Consider the following 17492-nt stretch of genomic DNA (forward strand, 5'->3'; position numbering starts at 1 on the left):
TCATGTCAACTAGAACCCAGAAATTTGTCTTTGTTTCTTGTCCTTCAGCAACCTGGAAACTTACAGAAACTGCACAGGACTTCAAAGCACAACCATAACTTTCAGGTTTGAATAGCTAAGAGTAATCTAAATGACCAATGAGGCATTTTTGCAAGTAATAGAAGTTTTAAAGCTGCCTCATCACCTTCTGAACTGAAATGGGACAGGTGGGGTTCTACATTATTGAATATCAGGCCAATTCAGCACTAAATATTTCTATCCACTTCCAGTCTCAGGAGGAAGCTCAGCATCGGCTAAACTGACTGATAGAGCAAACAGGCACATTTCTTGTTCTGTCAGCTTAAAAAAAGGCCCATTCTATACATGTCCACAAGCAAATGGTGATACCACATTTGAGTAGAGAAATTCTGATAATGTCATTCAAAACAATGAAACTGCTCAGTCACACGACTTTTCAGAGCGCTCTGGAACACAGCAAGCTGAGCTTCATCTCATACACAAATTGTCTGTTTACATAAAAAGCTGTGAAAGCACATGCAAGCATGACCAAATACATTTTCCTAACTCCTGTGGTAAAAATACCAGGTCTATTTCTATTCCAATTAGTATTATTATAGGAAAAAGCAACAGCACAATTGTAAAATTTGTGATTCACGAGAACTGAGGTCAAAGCTAATGTGTAGTAAGTGAAAGTACTTTTGAGTCCAAGTTATATATTCAATGATTAAGTTGGTAAACTTTTAGTTAGAGATCTTATAAAACTACAAATATGCATGCTAATGGTTTACATTAATTCTTTCTTAATTATTTACCCTATCCCTACACATGAAATTGATCATGAAACAATTAACTTCTCAGACTGATGTGTGATGATTAAATTGGTCAACACTGAAGTCAGATCTCCTATTTGACAAAAATAAGGATTTTTTTGTGTGTTTGTTGTTTTAAATGTACAAAATGTAACAGAGCAGTTTATATACCTCAGGTAACTATTTTTAAACTTCAAGTTTCTATACCCAGCTCCTTGTTTGATCTAAATTAACACAAGTTCTTGTAACAAAGACTGTACAACATCAAAACCTGCAGAAAGGAACTCAGAAAACGAAAGGGAGTATGAAAAATCTTTTCTCTTAGGTATTTTTAACCTAAGTTTGGTTTTCAACATTGCTAACATATTTCAGCTATCAGAAAGGCATTGCCAGTGCTGGAGAGAAGTGACCTGCTTGCAGTAGTACTGAAGCTTTCTGAAAAACTTTGAGCAGCCCATACATAGGACACATATATAGGGGTTACCTCTTTGGAAATAAGACTGAAATTAGATTTGTTGTGTCCTTCCAAGCCTCATGTACATCTAGTGAGTATGCAAGAGAAGCAAGAAATGAAGGTCCTTGTTTCAAAGGACAGAAATAACAAATATCACCAAGAAAACACCACTGAATTAGGCAGGGGAAGAAAATTTTATAGCAGACTTCAAAATGAAGCTAAAATTAAAGCTGCCCTCATCATTTCAAAGTTCAAACTACTATTTACTTTCTACATCAGAGTTTAAAGAAACCCAGTAGTCTTACATATCGCACCTTAATCAGATTCACTGAATCCATGTCATTGGAAGTACTGTCAGAAATTTCAACAGATGCTAGGCTCAATGATTGTGTGATTCAGGTAGCTGAAATCTCAGTGGAGGTGAGGCTGAATGCTTTAGCTGTTTTGCCATGTAGCAACTACTGGAAGGTCAAGCTCCAAAAGACCAGGATGAGGACTCTCTGAGATGGCACAAGGTATCTTTCCTGGACACTCAGAGTGATAGTTAAAGTATGCCTGGACTGCTATGAAGGTGCAGCTGCAGCACATGTAAACCCTGAATTACCTTTAATCTAGTTAGTAAAGTCATAGCAGCACTGATGATGTACTGGTACCAGCAGCAGCCTCAGCCATGCAAGCCCACTTTGTCTCTATTTACTCAGGCAGGTAGCCCAAGGAAGCCTGATGAAAACCAGCTTTGGCAAGCCTACAGGTACTGCAATTACATCTCTCAACATAGACCTAAGGGGATCCAAGTTATGTAAGTGGTACAGATACATCACAGCAGAAGACTGAATTGGACTGAATATTGTACAAGTAAAAGCAGATGGACAACATTCACTTAAGGCTATATTTACTCTTTTTTTTTCCTTCTATTACAACACACTTTTCCCCCATACATTAACCCACAAGACTTACTTAGGAATCCCTTACCTTTTCACACTCATGTTAAAAAATACATAGGTGCAGGTAAGCTACTCACTGCAGGGAAGCTGCACTGTTAAATGCCTCTGTGGTTGCACTTATCACCAAATCAGGTCCAGACTTCACTCTTCCCCCACCCCTGTCAGACCTCCTTTTACACCTTTTCTGTAAACCATAGGCATGCACACAGAGACAAACATGTACTGGCTAAACACAATCATTAGCCAGGTCATGAAGTTTTACATTTGGTTCCAAGCTTCTAATCCAAAAGTTAGTTACCAGCGGAAAGCTGAGGCTGCCACAGCACCTGAGATTACGCAAAGGTAAAGGAAAGCCAGGCTCGTAAGCTACAGAAGGTCAACTTGTGAAACCAAACTGAAATATTACTGATTTGTGATAGACTGTCATAGTTTTGAAAGGAAAAGTTATAAAGGTTTTTATTTTAATTTAGCTCACTGTAAAAAAGTTTTTTATCATTGAGTTACATTCTATTAGAAAGCTCCTCAATAATTTGCAAGTACTCCCTCTTTCAACTTTCGAATGATGACACAAACCATATTATACTAAGCTGTAAGAGAACTGCAGTCCATACTTAAAAATCAGAAATTGTACTATCTAGACAGGTTCTCCATGTTATGCAGTATGATACATCATCTACAAATTAATATTTGCAGTCTTCATACTGCATAGCATTCAGAGCAGTAGGTTTTCTAGTATGTTTAATTTACTACATTACCCAGACAGTGAAGCACACCTAGGCATCTACATTTTTTTTAAAACTACATAAAAATATCAACATGGACTTTTTTTTTTTTCCTGTAAACAGCTCTGCTATTTATGAAGATTTTTTCCCAAGACATTTCTTAGACATCTCATTTCCCTTTACTTAGTTAATATTTGAAGATACCATCTCATTAATATCATCTGCAGAGAATAAGGGGAAGTCTGTAACCAGAGCACATCCCAAGGTTATGGTGAAATGAGTCAGCTGAGTAGTTAAGCTAGAAAATGTAGAAAACAGTCTGTGTGAGGTCTCAAGTCTACCTACATCAGTATTCCTCCAAAAGCAGCAGAAGAATTTAGCAATTCCTTCTAAAGACCCCTGACACAGACAATGTTATTAAGAACAAATTATGCCAGACTGACTGAATCTATTCTATATTTTGGGCTATATATACCATGAACAGGAATCAAAAAGCCAAGGTTTATCACTAGCAGTTATAATCAAGCATAATTTCAAACTCTGCCATATCCATCTGATTTTAAATTTCCTGCTGGATCATCAGAAATTTATGTCTGTGGTCTCTGAAGTATGTCCCTTCAACGACAGGAAAAAACTGAGAAAGGCACAAAAGGAATCACCTTTTACCAGCAGCCAGTGTTCTGTAGTACAAATCCCCTCCTTTTTCTGCCTCTGGTGGTAATTTTTTTTTTAATTTTTTAAAAAATCACCAAGACACTACACACAACAAAATGAATCCACTGGTTGCACATTTTTTCACTTTTTAAAAAATCTTGATTATAACTTTATTACTCTATGTTCATGCACAGCAGTCAACATTGTATGTAATACTATAGGACTTTCAGGATTTCTATGTATGAAACTGTAAAGTAAACCAACAGTTTTCAAAGATAACTCCAAGGAACTAAAAAAACACACTCTTAAGAAATTATATCCACACGGTTTTGCCAAATAATGCAAATTTCTAAACTAAAAATAAAATCCAGACATTTTAACATTTAAAGCTATTACAGGTAAATTGGTTTTGCAACCTACAAACATTAAGGAAAAAAGCCTGTATCTACTCATATGAATTTTCGACTAAAATGGCAAATGACAGTAAAAAAGCAGTTAAGACTACACTTTCTCTTGTGGGTCACCAAACTCAGCTCTTTACCTGAACTCTGCTAACAAACCAGTATCTAATTTAAAAAAAAAATTATGACAGGTTACGGTTGCACATATTTACTAACCAGAATTCACTCACATAAGATAAACATTTCATAGTTGGGAAATAAAACTGTAATTTTAAAACAGGAGAAATACAGTCAAGGGCAAAAGAACATTTAAAATGCCCCTCTTCATGGACAATAACTCAATCATGAAAACATATCACACAGTTTTAAAAGCCACACAATAGGAAAAAAATATTTTAGCTATACCAACTACCAATTTTTTTTTTAATTAGCCTTTTTCTTCCCTTCAGACTTGTTAAGATTCAGCAGTTCTGAGGCCAAGCAAAGTCTCATTTTGTATGCATTCGGTCCTCGTACACTACATACTATGCCTATGTACACAGGCAAGTTTGGCACTTCAAAAGTAAAAGACTGACAGCACTCAGTGAACCCAGTCCCTGAACTATTTGCAAGCACTTACAGCTTTACAACTGTGCTTCACACCCTCACCACTCCTGTGGTAATATGGTTAACTGATGTTTTCCCTGAGCAGAGAACAGCTCTCCAGACTGGAAGAGAACTGGATTTGTTGGGTGTACAAGTGGGGACCAGGAGGAGATCAACTGTTCTTAAACAGAAGTACCCCATAATCAGTCTAGCCCCTGAAAGGCTAATGCAATCCTCTGCTGTGCAAAACATTTAACAATGTGCATTCACTGGAGGAGAAGAGATCAGACAGAATTATATGACCTTCAGTAGCTTATACCAAGAGTGGAAAAGAGGCATTTGAGAGAGAAATCTATATATGAAGCAAGGCATGTTAAGGAGTGTTCATGCTGCAAAATAATAAAAATATTTAAAAAAAAAAAAATCAAACTCCCCAAAACCACAGAATCCATTAACTGGAATCATAATTTTTCTGTTTATTTACCTTCTTATTAAGCCAGTGCCACAGCTTGTCAGTGGCAGGCGGAGATGGAAGAAAAGGGAAAAAAACACAACACAGTGGAAAATTATTGAAAAATGCAGTAATAAGGAAAAAAAGCAATGAGAGGCAGGCAAAGTCATCCACAGAATGAAAATGAAATTGTTCTAGACACAAAGGTAAATTGCAATAGGAAGAAAAGATCATAACAAATTCTAATGCAAGAACCTTGGTTTTACTACTAACCTGCACTTTTGAAACAAAGAGGGATATAACAAATATGAACAGCTTTAATGCTATTAACAGAGCTATCAGCATAATCTGGACAATTTCAGTTTAATTATACTGAGAGCTACCACCACATTTCAGAGCAGGACTTGTACACTGAGAAAGGCATTTCAGCCAAACACCAAATCTTAACATGAGGTACTCATTTACGGCATTAATACTCCCATTCAGGCATTAAAATATTCCCATTCTATGCATTTCAAAACACTCCTATTAAGTCAATTACTCTTGGACATATTTCAGATATTTTTTTTGGTACAACATTCATATTAAAGCATTCATATTCAATGACACAACATCAAATACATAATTAAATCCAATATACATACAGCAGAAAAATGTAGATCATATAAATTTACAGATTTCATGTAATTCTCCTTGCACTTCTTGAAAGTCAATTTCTCCTTTTGCATTAAAGTTATTTTTCTTTACTGATGCTCATCCACATGCTCAAGAATACCCATTTCAAGACCTAGTTTATGTAGAACTATATTCCTATTCTAACCATTGCTAATTATTAGTAGCATAATCAAAACAGAGAAGAGCTTTAATGTTGTTATTCATCTCTGTTAGAGATTAAGATCACATTAAGTGAAGTTTGTTTCTCCCTGAAAACAAGACGATTGAATTCTCAGTAAATCGAACATGTTTGCCAGTTGCCAGAAATTACATTAGCTCCCAATGGAAACAAAAGGTATGAATATTTCAAGTTTATAAAATCCTCATAATGTTGATTAAATTAGAAGCAGATTTACAAAGAAACATAAACATTAGGAAATATGGAAATAAAATATATCACAAAGCACCCACATCTACTAGCATTTGCTACTTATGGAAGGAGTCACAGTCAGAAAAATCAACTACAAGGCTTCAAAAGCCTGAAACTGACACTGCAGAATTTGTTTCTACTTTACCTCTTTACCTATGCAATAATTTATCAGTGAAAAAAGGGAAAGTTGTTTTCTGATTAAATGACATACTTTTAACTTTACTTCTGCACTTTAAAACCTACTATCTGTTCCTGAGGTTCATTTTGGAAAACACATAGATCTCATGGCTGTATTGCTCCACTTTGCAATTCCATACAAAATACAACAAAAAAGTCCTAAGATTTTAGCAGAATGTGAAAGGAAGTCTTTGGTATTTTTCTACAATTTCAACCTCCAGGAACTGGATGATAAATACAGTAACTAGGAAATAACATTGTATGTCCAAAATAACAATATTATTTATCAACATGTTTAAGTGGTTCTACAAATGTAATCAACCTATATTTAAAAATAGGCTACAGCTTAATTCTAATCTTCAAGTCATACAAAATTATTAAGTCTATAGCAACTTTTACAGTATTTTATTGGAAAACTATAATCTAAGTTCTTACATGTCTATGAAAGTATTTTCTATAATAAAAATACTGGCAGAGATTCTGCTTGTTTTCTGTGCTTGGTTAAACAATGTGCTGAACTTGGTAAAAGAAGAAATAGAAATTGACTTTATCTAAAATCCAAACAATCTAAATAATCCATATATAAAATTCTAGCGCACTCTACAAAAAAAAGCATATAACAACTACATCATTCACTCAAGTACATCAGAAAGCGTGCATGTAAAATATTCGTGCATTATAATGAGTAGAAGTCAAGTGCATGCAGCTGAGCCACTGCCAATACTGCTAAACTCCCTCACAAATTCTATAATCAAACTGCAGTCATCATATTGTAAGACAAGTCTTCTTTAAAATAAAAAAATAAAAATCAGTAAAGAAAATTATTAATTCTCTACTGTTGACAAGAACACACAATACCCCACCTATTAAATTTAGGATGGTTCGGTGGCTGACAAGAGAAACCTCCCTACTCTCTCTTCAAGAAAGTTTCTCATATCTGAACTGCTGTCTGCTGACTCTCCACAAGGCAAATGCATAGCCATGTAGTAAAGAATACAGTAACAACATCCTATTTTCATAGTCCATATTTAAAGGAGACACATTCATGCAGAGACTGACCTACTGGTTATGGAAACAATAAAATGCAATGCCATTTCCATTCTCATGAGCAGAGTTTCTCTTAATTTCAAATTTCTCTGCATTTCGAGGAGAACCAGGGGTAAATGAGAATTGTGAAAGAAGAGAAGCAGCTCTTTGATGGTTTTGTTTAAAAAACAGATATAATCAGTAAAGGTCAGATTTGCATGCATGAGCAGTACTCACCCATTTCTCACAATGGGTTATTTTCCAGACTATCTACACTAGCCTCCCAAAATTTGTTTGGGAAAAAAACATGCCACTCCAAGATATATTCCTCATTCTCACTACACTTCACTCAAATCCAGAACTATATCCTAACTGGCATACACGTTTGCCAGCCCAAGTACTACCTCTAACTATGGGAAAAAAACCTTGCCAATGGTGGCTGTACTTAGCTAAGAATCTCAATACATCCTGATGCTAAGATTCAGTTTCCAACTAACTTAGCAAACCAACAAAACACCAAACCAAACAAAAACCCTAAGCAGATCCAGCTCCCATGAAAATAAGCTAAAAATGAAATATTAAAAATTAAACTTCTAGTTGAAAAGGAAATGACGCCGCAGTCTTGGTTTCTCACACACACACCCAATAAAAGTGAAGATGTAATATTTACTCCTCAAATTTCTATTTTGTGTTTGCCTATTTTTTATTTCCTCTTCAATAGTGCCTACTGAAGCTATAACATTTGGTAATCAAAACATCTTGCAAGGCTGTAATTTTCATTCCTCTTGTTTCCCTGTCCCTACAAAAAATGTAACTGCCAATAGCCTGTGGCACTGCTTCCCAAATTCTAAGATACCATGCATCCATCATCCTACAATATACAGAATAAGTATAGCCAGTAGAACTTAAAAGATATGGGGAAGTATTAGTGTGATAAGCATTGGAAGACTACAAATAATCCCAGCCAGCCATGATAAATGCTGGCTGAAACAGAATTAGAATAGGCACAAATGAGGACAACAGAATCATGCAGATTATCAAGTGCCCTTCTTGTAATGTCTGGGAAAGGTGAACTCTTTAATACACAGAGCACACACTCAGGAGGAATACAGCAGTCATCTAAAAAATGGAGGGGTGAAGGGAAATGGGGAAGTAAGTTGGTCAACACTGTTCTCCTGCTTAGACAAAAACAACATGTAAATAAACTGACCTTAAGTACATTTAAGCTGAAGAGCAAGAGGTTCTGCTGCACATTAAAGCCCTACCTTCTTTAAGAAAAAAAAGACTTGCTGGAATTAGGAAGGCTACTGTATCATACAGTTATACAATGCAAGGATACCAAACTTGACAACTCATGAAACAGCAATACATTCAACATTGTGTCTAGCATGGCTTCTTACTTACCGAACAAAATCTTTTTTATGAAAAACTTTGTATAATGTAAGCTTTTATCCCCACGTTAGTAATTTTCACTACCTTTGGAAAACTACTTTACTGTGTTTATAGCTGTATTTTGAAAGGCTTTTCCTTTTTCAAATTTTTCCTCAATGAATCCTGTGAAATCATCACATTTTTACTACAGCTATTTAACACTCTTGTTGAACTTTTGTCATCCATTCACCCATTAGATCCAGGCTTAAGCTCCTCCCTCTCCTGTAGGAATTCAGAGCTATAAACTGCAAGACCAATCTGCCAAGGTACAGATGCTCTGACAAATGTACTTACAGGGCTCAGTTCTTCAGTTATGGAAGTCCTAAGATAAAGGCTTTTTCCAGGGTAGAGAATACATCAACAACATAGTTACAGAAAATATATTCTTACACTGTGCCATAACTATTACAAACAAAATAATCCATCTATTCATTTACATGAAAACTTAAAATTCTTCATGAAAGAAACTATAAATTTTCTGGAGCTTTCCAACTATGCAATTTGCAATGCAAATGTAGATATATTTTGCATGGGGAAGAAGGGAGGAGTACACAGAAGCCTTAATTCTATGGGCATTTCCCAAATGCTTTATCCAACATATTTCCTCACTTACAGAGGGAAGACTCATTCCTGTACCACCATACTACTGTGGGCAACAACTTGCTACAGACAAATATACCTGAACTAATTTGGGCCCTACTTACCAAACAAAATGGTCTGCTTTTTAATTAATTTTCACATAAGAAGTAGCAACATCTTATCCCTTAGACTAAAGCTCATTAGGTTTAAATTCAAAATCTTTGTAAGCAGGTAGGATTAAGAGTATTTTGCCTTACTCAGATAAGGAACCTTATAAAGCTGATTCACAATTTTAAAAGTGACTTCTCTGAAGGTCTGCATACAACCATTTAACAAATTTAAATGTGCACTTAAGTGTGAATAGTGATAGGAGAGACATAATTTAAAATGCACCATAAAACAGATACAGTTTTACACGAAAGACATAACCATTAGTGACAGACATTTCTTTTAGAATTAAAGCATCTCAGAATATGATGAACAGAGACTAAAATAAACTTTCAAGTTGCTTAAGGAAGTAAGTAGAAATACCTTACTGTCAAGCTTTAGCATAACGCTTCCAAGTCCTCTAATGGGCCGTGGAGCAAGAGCTTCCTGACGTTCCTTCACAAAATTTTCAACCAGTTGCCACCAACTTTTGCAGTGGTTTGCCATGAAGTTCAAAACTCCAAAATGAACCACGAATTTTTTAAGTGCCCAAACTGTAACCACAAGAAGGAAATTTAGTATCAGAGATTTCAGAGGAGCACTACAAGACTAGACTCTATTCTATTCTGGAAGACCGATGAAAAAGAAAAGACCCTTGAGTTTTATTTCCCATTAAAAACTTCTGGAGTTTGCCAGTGTTTTTAGTCCTAATCTCCTCACTGGCTTTGCAGCTGTGCAGCTGTGCTTATCCACATGGAACATAGATGACAGCACAAGAAAAGTGACTGCACACTACCCAATAATGCAGCTCAGACTTGATCAAGGCCTAGGATAAGAAGGTGCCACTCCATGATTCTAGTACAGTGGATTTCTTCCTTATCCACACACACACACCCCATGCCAAATGGCTCCACATAAAGTACCACAATCAGAACTTAACAACACTTTACACATAAAAGAAAATTTTCAGCCTAAATTCTTAAGCTTTAGGCCTTGTAAGTTGTTAAACTGTATCTTTCCTTCAAGAAATGACACCACGTCATGCCAAATTTCACAGTAAAGAAGCATCCATTTAAATCTTCTTTTGAAATATTACTGATTTTTTCTTAAAACCTTAAAAAAAAGCTATTTGTGATTAGCATTTTATCTTGGCAACACAGGACACTGAAATTTCTATCACTATTATGTAACTTTACTTTTAATAATTTTTTTATTGTGACTATTATCTAAACCAGATTAATTACTTACTGCCATACATGAGCTCCGCAACAGTTGGCAGTACATCACCACACCATCAAAAATTCACATCATGTTTCTACTTGGAGACGTGTAAAATGCATACATAACCAAAAAAGTTAACTTTTACTGCCTACAGGGCATTTATCCAAGAGCCACAAGAGCTTATTCTCTGCAAGCCACACGTGTATTCGTTTATGTTCTTGTTCTTGTTTTGGAGAGCCAGTGCAAAAATTTGCTGAGGTTTAGTTTACTTACCCTTTGGCACCACCATGTGGCAAATATGGGATTTATTCTCTTGAAGAAACAGAATAATCCAACAATTTCTCTAATAAAATGAGTGGCAAAGACACAAACAAGGAGAAAACACAGTGCAAGTGCCAGCACTGAACTTAAAGGCTGAAGTTCTGTATGATGAAATGCAGCTCATGGTCACAAACTGCTGCTCAGCAAAGCCAGGCAGGCTTGCACTTCACAAGGTGAACAAGATCCTCAAACGGCATTCTAATCTTCCACTGTTATTTAAGACAAGTGTTTACACAGTATCTTCTAAAATAAATGACTGTACACTCATTGCAAAGGAGGTGCTACAGTCAATCAAACGGCTGTAATCATATTAATTTAAAAAGAGGCAAGAGAGGAAAGTCTAAACGACTTATTAAAAAGCAGTGAGCAAAACAAGAAAAAGTCTGCCTAATAACAAGTAATAAAAATCTGCAGGAAGCAGAAAATTACCTGAAAACTATTAAAAAAAAAAAAAAAGGATACAACAGAACAAGCAAGGAAGCAAATGAAAGATCTTAAAGAGACAATACCAGGATTTCTGGTATCACTCAATAAGATGCTGCAAGTGTCCCACAACGTGGTTCATTGCATAGCTTTCCAATTCATAGCAGTTCTTTCACCTTTTCATTTTATGGTATAATTATGGTATCATTTTCCCACCCTCTACACTAAGCAATTTTAAAAGACCATTTCATTCCAATCGAAGTATAAATACATTCAAGGAAAAATGTAAATTGTACCAAGATGTTTCTAATAATTGAAATGCTACATTGTATGAGTCCATTTTACTAATATAAGGAACTCTGGTAAAATTAATACCTTTCTGTTTAAGGTTTTGAGGTGGTTTTTGGGGTTTTTTTTACATACTAGAAGCATCCTGTTTAAGGTCTCAGAAGCGTCTCAAGTTATTACTAGTCTCTCTAAACTTGAACCATTACAAGGAAACTTGCTTTACTAGCCTTCCTATTTTCCTAGTATTTTTACTATTACCTCTCTTTTAGCAATGCAGATTATCATCACTCACCTCCTGACACTTAAAGTAATCCTCTAAGTTTAGCTCTGTTCATCATTATACTGCCTATGTGTAATATTTTTCTGATGATACAGTTCTATGCCACGAAAAAGGACATCATGCCCAGTGTCACTGCTAAGGCAACAAGTCACAAATATTCCCAAAAGTAATTTCTCTTTTGGCTTGAGTTTATTGCTTGGGTAGTTATTTTAGACCTAGTGACTGTCAGAAGCAGTATTCATCTGTCTCATTTAGACGTGTACTTTAATCTAGACTTGTGTGGCTCAAGCTTAAACCATTCACTTCTAACTGCAGAACTGCTGCTTCCCTTCTTCCTCACATGTAAATGTTTTTGAACAGTGGTTAAGTTACTCCTTGACTTTTCAGTAAACTAATCACATAACCTCTGCTTCTAGTAAGTCTAAAATTTATTTTCTAATTGCTTTTTGACTCATGATTGCCATCTCCCATGACATCCAGACACCAAAACTGGGAAGTTCCTTCCGAAGTAACTATACTGGAATGAAATAAAGGTCAAACCCCTCTCTGCTCTTACCCTGCATTCAGCTATTTATATGTCTTGCCATCACATTACCCTTTGCTGCTGCTACAGTGCCACAGCCAAAGGTGCAGCTGTTCCTTTCTCCATGCCTCAGAGTTCACAGCCCTTCAAATAGCTAAGTGTGACCCCAAGTCACAATTTCCTGATGGTTTACAGTAGCTTTTTGCACTGTGCACAGACCTCAAGGCTCTGGTAGCAGTGTGGCCTCTGGAGTGGCCATCAAGGGAAAAGACCAGGGGGTGCCTTGTCCCAGCCACAGCTCCAGGTGGCTTCACAACAGATCCATCACTGGGCAAAGCTGAGCCCATCAGGCATGGCTGTGGTGCTTCAGTGGAAATGTATCAAAGGAAAGGCAGAAACCCCTGGGCAGGGAGAAGAGGAAGGAACACAGAAAAAGTACTAGAGAGGAAAAAGGAACAGAGGGATGAAGAGAGGTAATGAAAAGGGAATTCAGCTCACAGATAAGCCCACATTAAAACACTGGAAGAATGATTGGTTTTGAAGTTATTTGGCCACTAGCCGGGATCAACCCACAACACTTAGTAAAAAAGCAAATAGGTACATTCAAGTGTTAAATGCATTCTGAAATGCTAAAAACTAGCATTTTAACTGAAGTTTAGAGAAAATCCAAGCAAACTAGGAAACTCACTTTGTTTACAGTAGGGGGGTGGGAAGAAATGCCTTCCAATTCATAGTAGCTGATACATACTAGAATTCCCATTTTCCTTTTGCACTCCCCCAAAAGAGTACAGGAAAAAGTGGGATCCAGTTTTAAAATAGTATCTTTTGATAGCTATCATAACTACTCCGATTCTTGCCTGATATATAGGAGAACAGATGCATATAGATGTGAAGCAACAAATCTAATTAACCTCAGACCTAAAATTGGAACTAAATTTATCTTGTGACTCGTCCACAGTGCCTAGCAACCCATTTTTACAGAAATTAAAAGTTAACATGAGCTCTACTTCATTACTGAATAACAGCTAAAATATTCTTCATTTATAGGTGCAAAAAATATGAAAGAATTGACATCAGGGGGAAGAAAAACTGATATAAAACAGAAGTATTCTTACTATGTAAGGTAGGGCACAACATTATTTCAGGTAACTACAATAGTCAACAGAGCAATTAAGCAATTTAACAGAGTTGTCCACTACATAGTAATAGACAGAGCACATCAGTCCTCTTTTTTGAAGTTCATCTTGTCATAACAAGTCATGAAAAGGTTTTTATTTAAAACTACAAGCCTTTCCTCCTGTTTTATTGAACACGATGCCAAACATTTCTAGTAACTGGATTATTACCTGCAAATGGCACTGGCAATAGCTGCACAATCCAGAAATTTAGCCAGATCTGAACAATGACAATGGCCCACACAAGAGTAACAAAGTAAATATCACTAGTTTTCTTTTTTCTAAGAAAAGATCCAATCTCAGTTCTTTGTCTGTTCCCAGAAGATGATGAAGAGGAGGTGTTGAAAGATGATGAAGCTTGTGGAGGTGGAGGCTGATCATTTTCTGTTGTTGATCCTAAAACAAACACATGCAAACAAAGAAGTGGAAATTATCACATTAATATTCACCATAAAATAGAATATGTTCCCTATTCCCAAATTACCTATTTTTTGGAAGGTGGGGGTGAAGGAAGGGACAGCAGAAGGCTGTGGTTTTGTTGTTTGTTTTGGGATTGTTTTTTTTCTTTTAATTTCTCTAAAAGACTGAGAGAGCCTTGGCATTGACCTGCATCCTGAAGAGCTAGATCAAGGCTGTATAAACTCTCCACATCCTGCATCACCATGCCAAGCAGTGCTGAGAGGAGGAGAGATGAAAAGTTGTTACAGCCTCTAAGAGGACTCCTGTCATTGCAGGTAGATTACAAGCCAAATATGTTTTATCAAAGAATCATAAAACCATGAAAACCATAAAATACAGTTAACTTCTAGAAGAAATCTGAAGTCTTAAAATAAATCTTTACCTTCCCTTTACTTCAAGTACTCAAAAAGGAATCTTACATTTGCTCAAAACTCATTTAAACAGAACAAAAAATACAGAGTATACGTTGAAAACCTGTAACTTACAACTGTCTCACTACTACTTTTCCAGAGCACTTGCAACATGAACACAGCAGCACTCACACTGTCATCCTAAATTTCTTGCTCTGTGTAACAAATATTAGTAATATCAAGCACAAGTTAGTGGATAACAAATTTTGTCAGTCTCTCACTAATAAGTTAGCAAACAAGAACTTAAATTCAAAAAGGAAAACAGATGTGTTAAAGATCCTATATATAAACAACAGTCTTTTCATGCAAAAATATTATGTTGAAATTAAAATCCTTGGATGCAGAACATGGCTATTTATTTAATCTTTCAGTTGCTGGATGTCACCAAATCCATATGCAGCCACTCTACATGAAATCTCTCCCTGAGAACACGAAAGTATTAACTTTTACTGAGGCTCTGTGCTGTTGTCCAAATGCCCACATTTCCCACACATCACTACTCGAGGAAAGCCTGCAGCCATAGTGCAGGAATGCACACACAGAAAAATCTGAAAAGTTACTCCATGCTGAAGCACAAAAGGCTATTTAATATGCTGGTACATACCACACAGCTGGTAAACGATGAACACAACTCTTTCACTGGATTTGTGTCACAGACACATCTTCTCCCATGAAGAAAAACTGCGTAAAAACTGTACTACAACATACTACATGTTCAGCAGTCCAACTACTCACGTTCCGCACACATGTTTTTAAGTGCTTTAGCACTACAGCCATTTCTAGCCTAAAGCATGACAGCTAAAAATGTTCAAAAAGGCAAGACTCATTTGTCATATAGTAAGAGTAAGTAACAAACTGCATCCTCACACAGCAGATGAACACTTCTCTTTTATTGCAGAAATCTGCACGGGTATTCTAGGTAAGTGGAACTACTTTTACAGCTTATGAAGACCATCCCCACCACACCAAAACAACAATGCAAATCAACTGATTCATCCAGCTGGGACTGACACCGAGATAATGACAGAAACATCAGATGGTTGCTGGTTATGTATTTGGTGCAACTTCAGAATATTCATGAAGGAACTATGGCATGCAACCTGAAAGAAGGAATTCTGCAAGCAGATAAGCACAGATGGAAAGGTTCTTGGCAGATCAGTGCATTATCTATCTCCATGGCACTATGGCCAGCCCTAAACAACTTTACGTAAGGGGAGAGAAAAAGTCACCTGTAAACAGAAATTTTCATAAAAAGACTAAGTATTTTTGTCATATAGAAGAGGGCCTATGACTCCCCTGTACTTCTCAGTCTATATGTAATAAAGCAGAAGAGTACTAACAGAAACAAATGGATGCACTAAAGGAACAGAAATTTGAAAGCAGTATACCCATAATAAAAAATCTTCCCCTTCAATTTATTCAGCACTTCTTACTGTTCTGCTCCAAAATTAATATAATCAACATAAGAAGTAAAACAAAAAGCAGAAACTCAAAATATTTATCAAACAAAAGGAAGCACTAAAAGCAAAAACAGAAATTAGCTGAAGTCTATGCCTAAGATTACAGTTATACAATAATTTTTGCCCAAAAACTCCTTAGTAGAGTCACATTTAGGAAAAAATAACCTTCCTTCTTTTAGTAATAAAAATTTGATTGACATATTTTTGTAATGAATAATGATTTAATTAAATAACAGCAGCAGTAATGTTAAAAGCAGTAACAATTTAACAGTCTTATTTTTACAGTTTCCCTGTAAGCAGTCTGTATACAAAACACAGGGGCAAGAGATGAGGGAGTAAAAAAGGAAAAGAAAGAAAGAGGAAAAGAAAAAGTTCTAGGTGATCCCAAAGCAAGATAGCTTTTACAGAATGGAGTTCTCCAGCACTTTTAGCAAAATTAAATAGTCACTCCCAATGACCCAGTATTCTCCTCATGACAAACACAGGCCTGCATCAGAACTGCCATTTAGATGACTCTCATAAACCAGTTCACAAAGCACATCTACCCAAAGAAGAACCAAAATTGCAAATGAAAACAGTTACCTTCTGCTGGCAAGATATGCTCTGCAAACCAAGGTGTGAGTGCCTTGTCAATACAAGCAGAGAAACAGAGCTGTCAGTACAGTGATTTTGAGTAACTTCTGGTTTTGTAAAACCCCATTTAGTGTGCTTCATGATATTTTGAGAGATGAAACCTGAAAAGCACCTTTCTATCTTCCAGCTAATGGAAGTATGACAGTCTAAACAGCTAGCAAAATACCTAGGAAAAAATTCTAGCAAATCAGAATGAATGGTACTTCTTTGAATAACAAATTTCATAGGTTGTCTTATTAAGACCTGTTCTTTTCATTACATGATATGTTCTCTGTCACATCAATTTCTCACTGTCACAGAATTTTGAATTATTCTCCTCCCCAGGAAGAAGATAAAGGAACAGTAACATAAAGACAGGTTTCTGTATCTCTATGCAGGGCATAAGACAGGAAAACAATAATTTTACTACTATTAATGAAGAAGTCCGTAGAACATCAGAATTAAGGTACTCCATTAGGGACCACATCTTTCTGTAATTTCACAAGAAAAATACTTCTTATGCTTTTTTTCTAAGAAAACAAAGAAGTGAGGGCAAAAGGGAACCTGAGAGTCATGACTTCATTTAACTATTTTAGTATCTATCATATTTGAAACCAACAAGACAATAGAATCTTGTCTACAAAGTACTTCAGTACTATCTGCTTCAGCAATTGCAGACTTCTTCTTTGCTGTATACACTGGAAACTCTTGGAATACCAGGAAGGACCATTTAGACCACACAAACTGGTACCATTAAACTCCTCGCCCCCAGTACTAAATACCAGTATTCAACAATAAAGCATGGAAAAACATGGGTGTTCAGAAAAAAATCAGCAAAGCTTATACTCCCTCATGG

General features: G+C 36.1%; 1 protein-coding gene across 4 annotated transcripts in view; it reads right to left on the bottom strand.

Moving 5' to 3' along the window:
• The window catches only part of TMEM245 (transmembrane protein 245), a 77818-nt gene that overhangs the window by 45256 nt on the left and 15070 nt on the right, over positions 1–17492 (bottom strand). For 2 of the 4 annotated variants that reach the window (XM_021528770.2, XM_085573670.1), the window contains 3 exons: positions 13867–14091; positions 9849–10018; positions 5054–5077 (listed from right to left, as the gene is read on the bottom strand). In XM_021528770.2, the coding sequence (XP_021384445.2) occupies positions 5054–5077; positions 9849–10018; positions 13867–14091 (419 nt within the window). The remainder of the gene's footprint in view (positions 1–5053; positions 5078–9848; positions 10019–13866; positions 14092–17492) is intronic. The other 2 variants (XM_021528771.2, XM_085573671.1) reach the window with 1 other exon arrangement.

Source organism: Lonchura striata, chromosome 2 (genome assembly GCF_050655825.1).
Source record: "Lonchura striata isolate lonStrDom1 chromosome 2, ASM5065582v1, whole genome shotgun sequence".
NCBI lineage: Eukaryota > Metazoa > Chordata > Aves > Passeriformes > Estrildidae > Lonchura > Lonchura striata.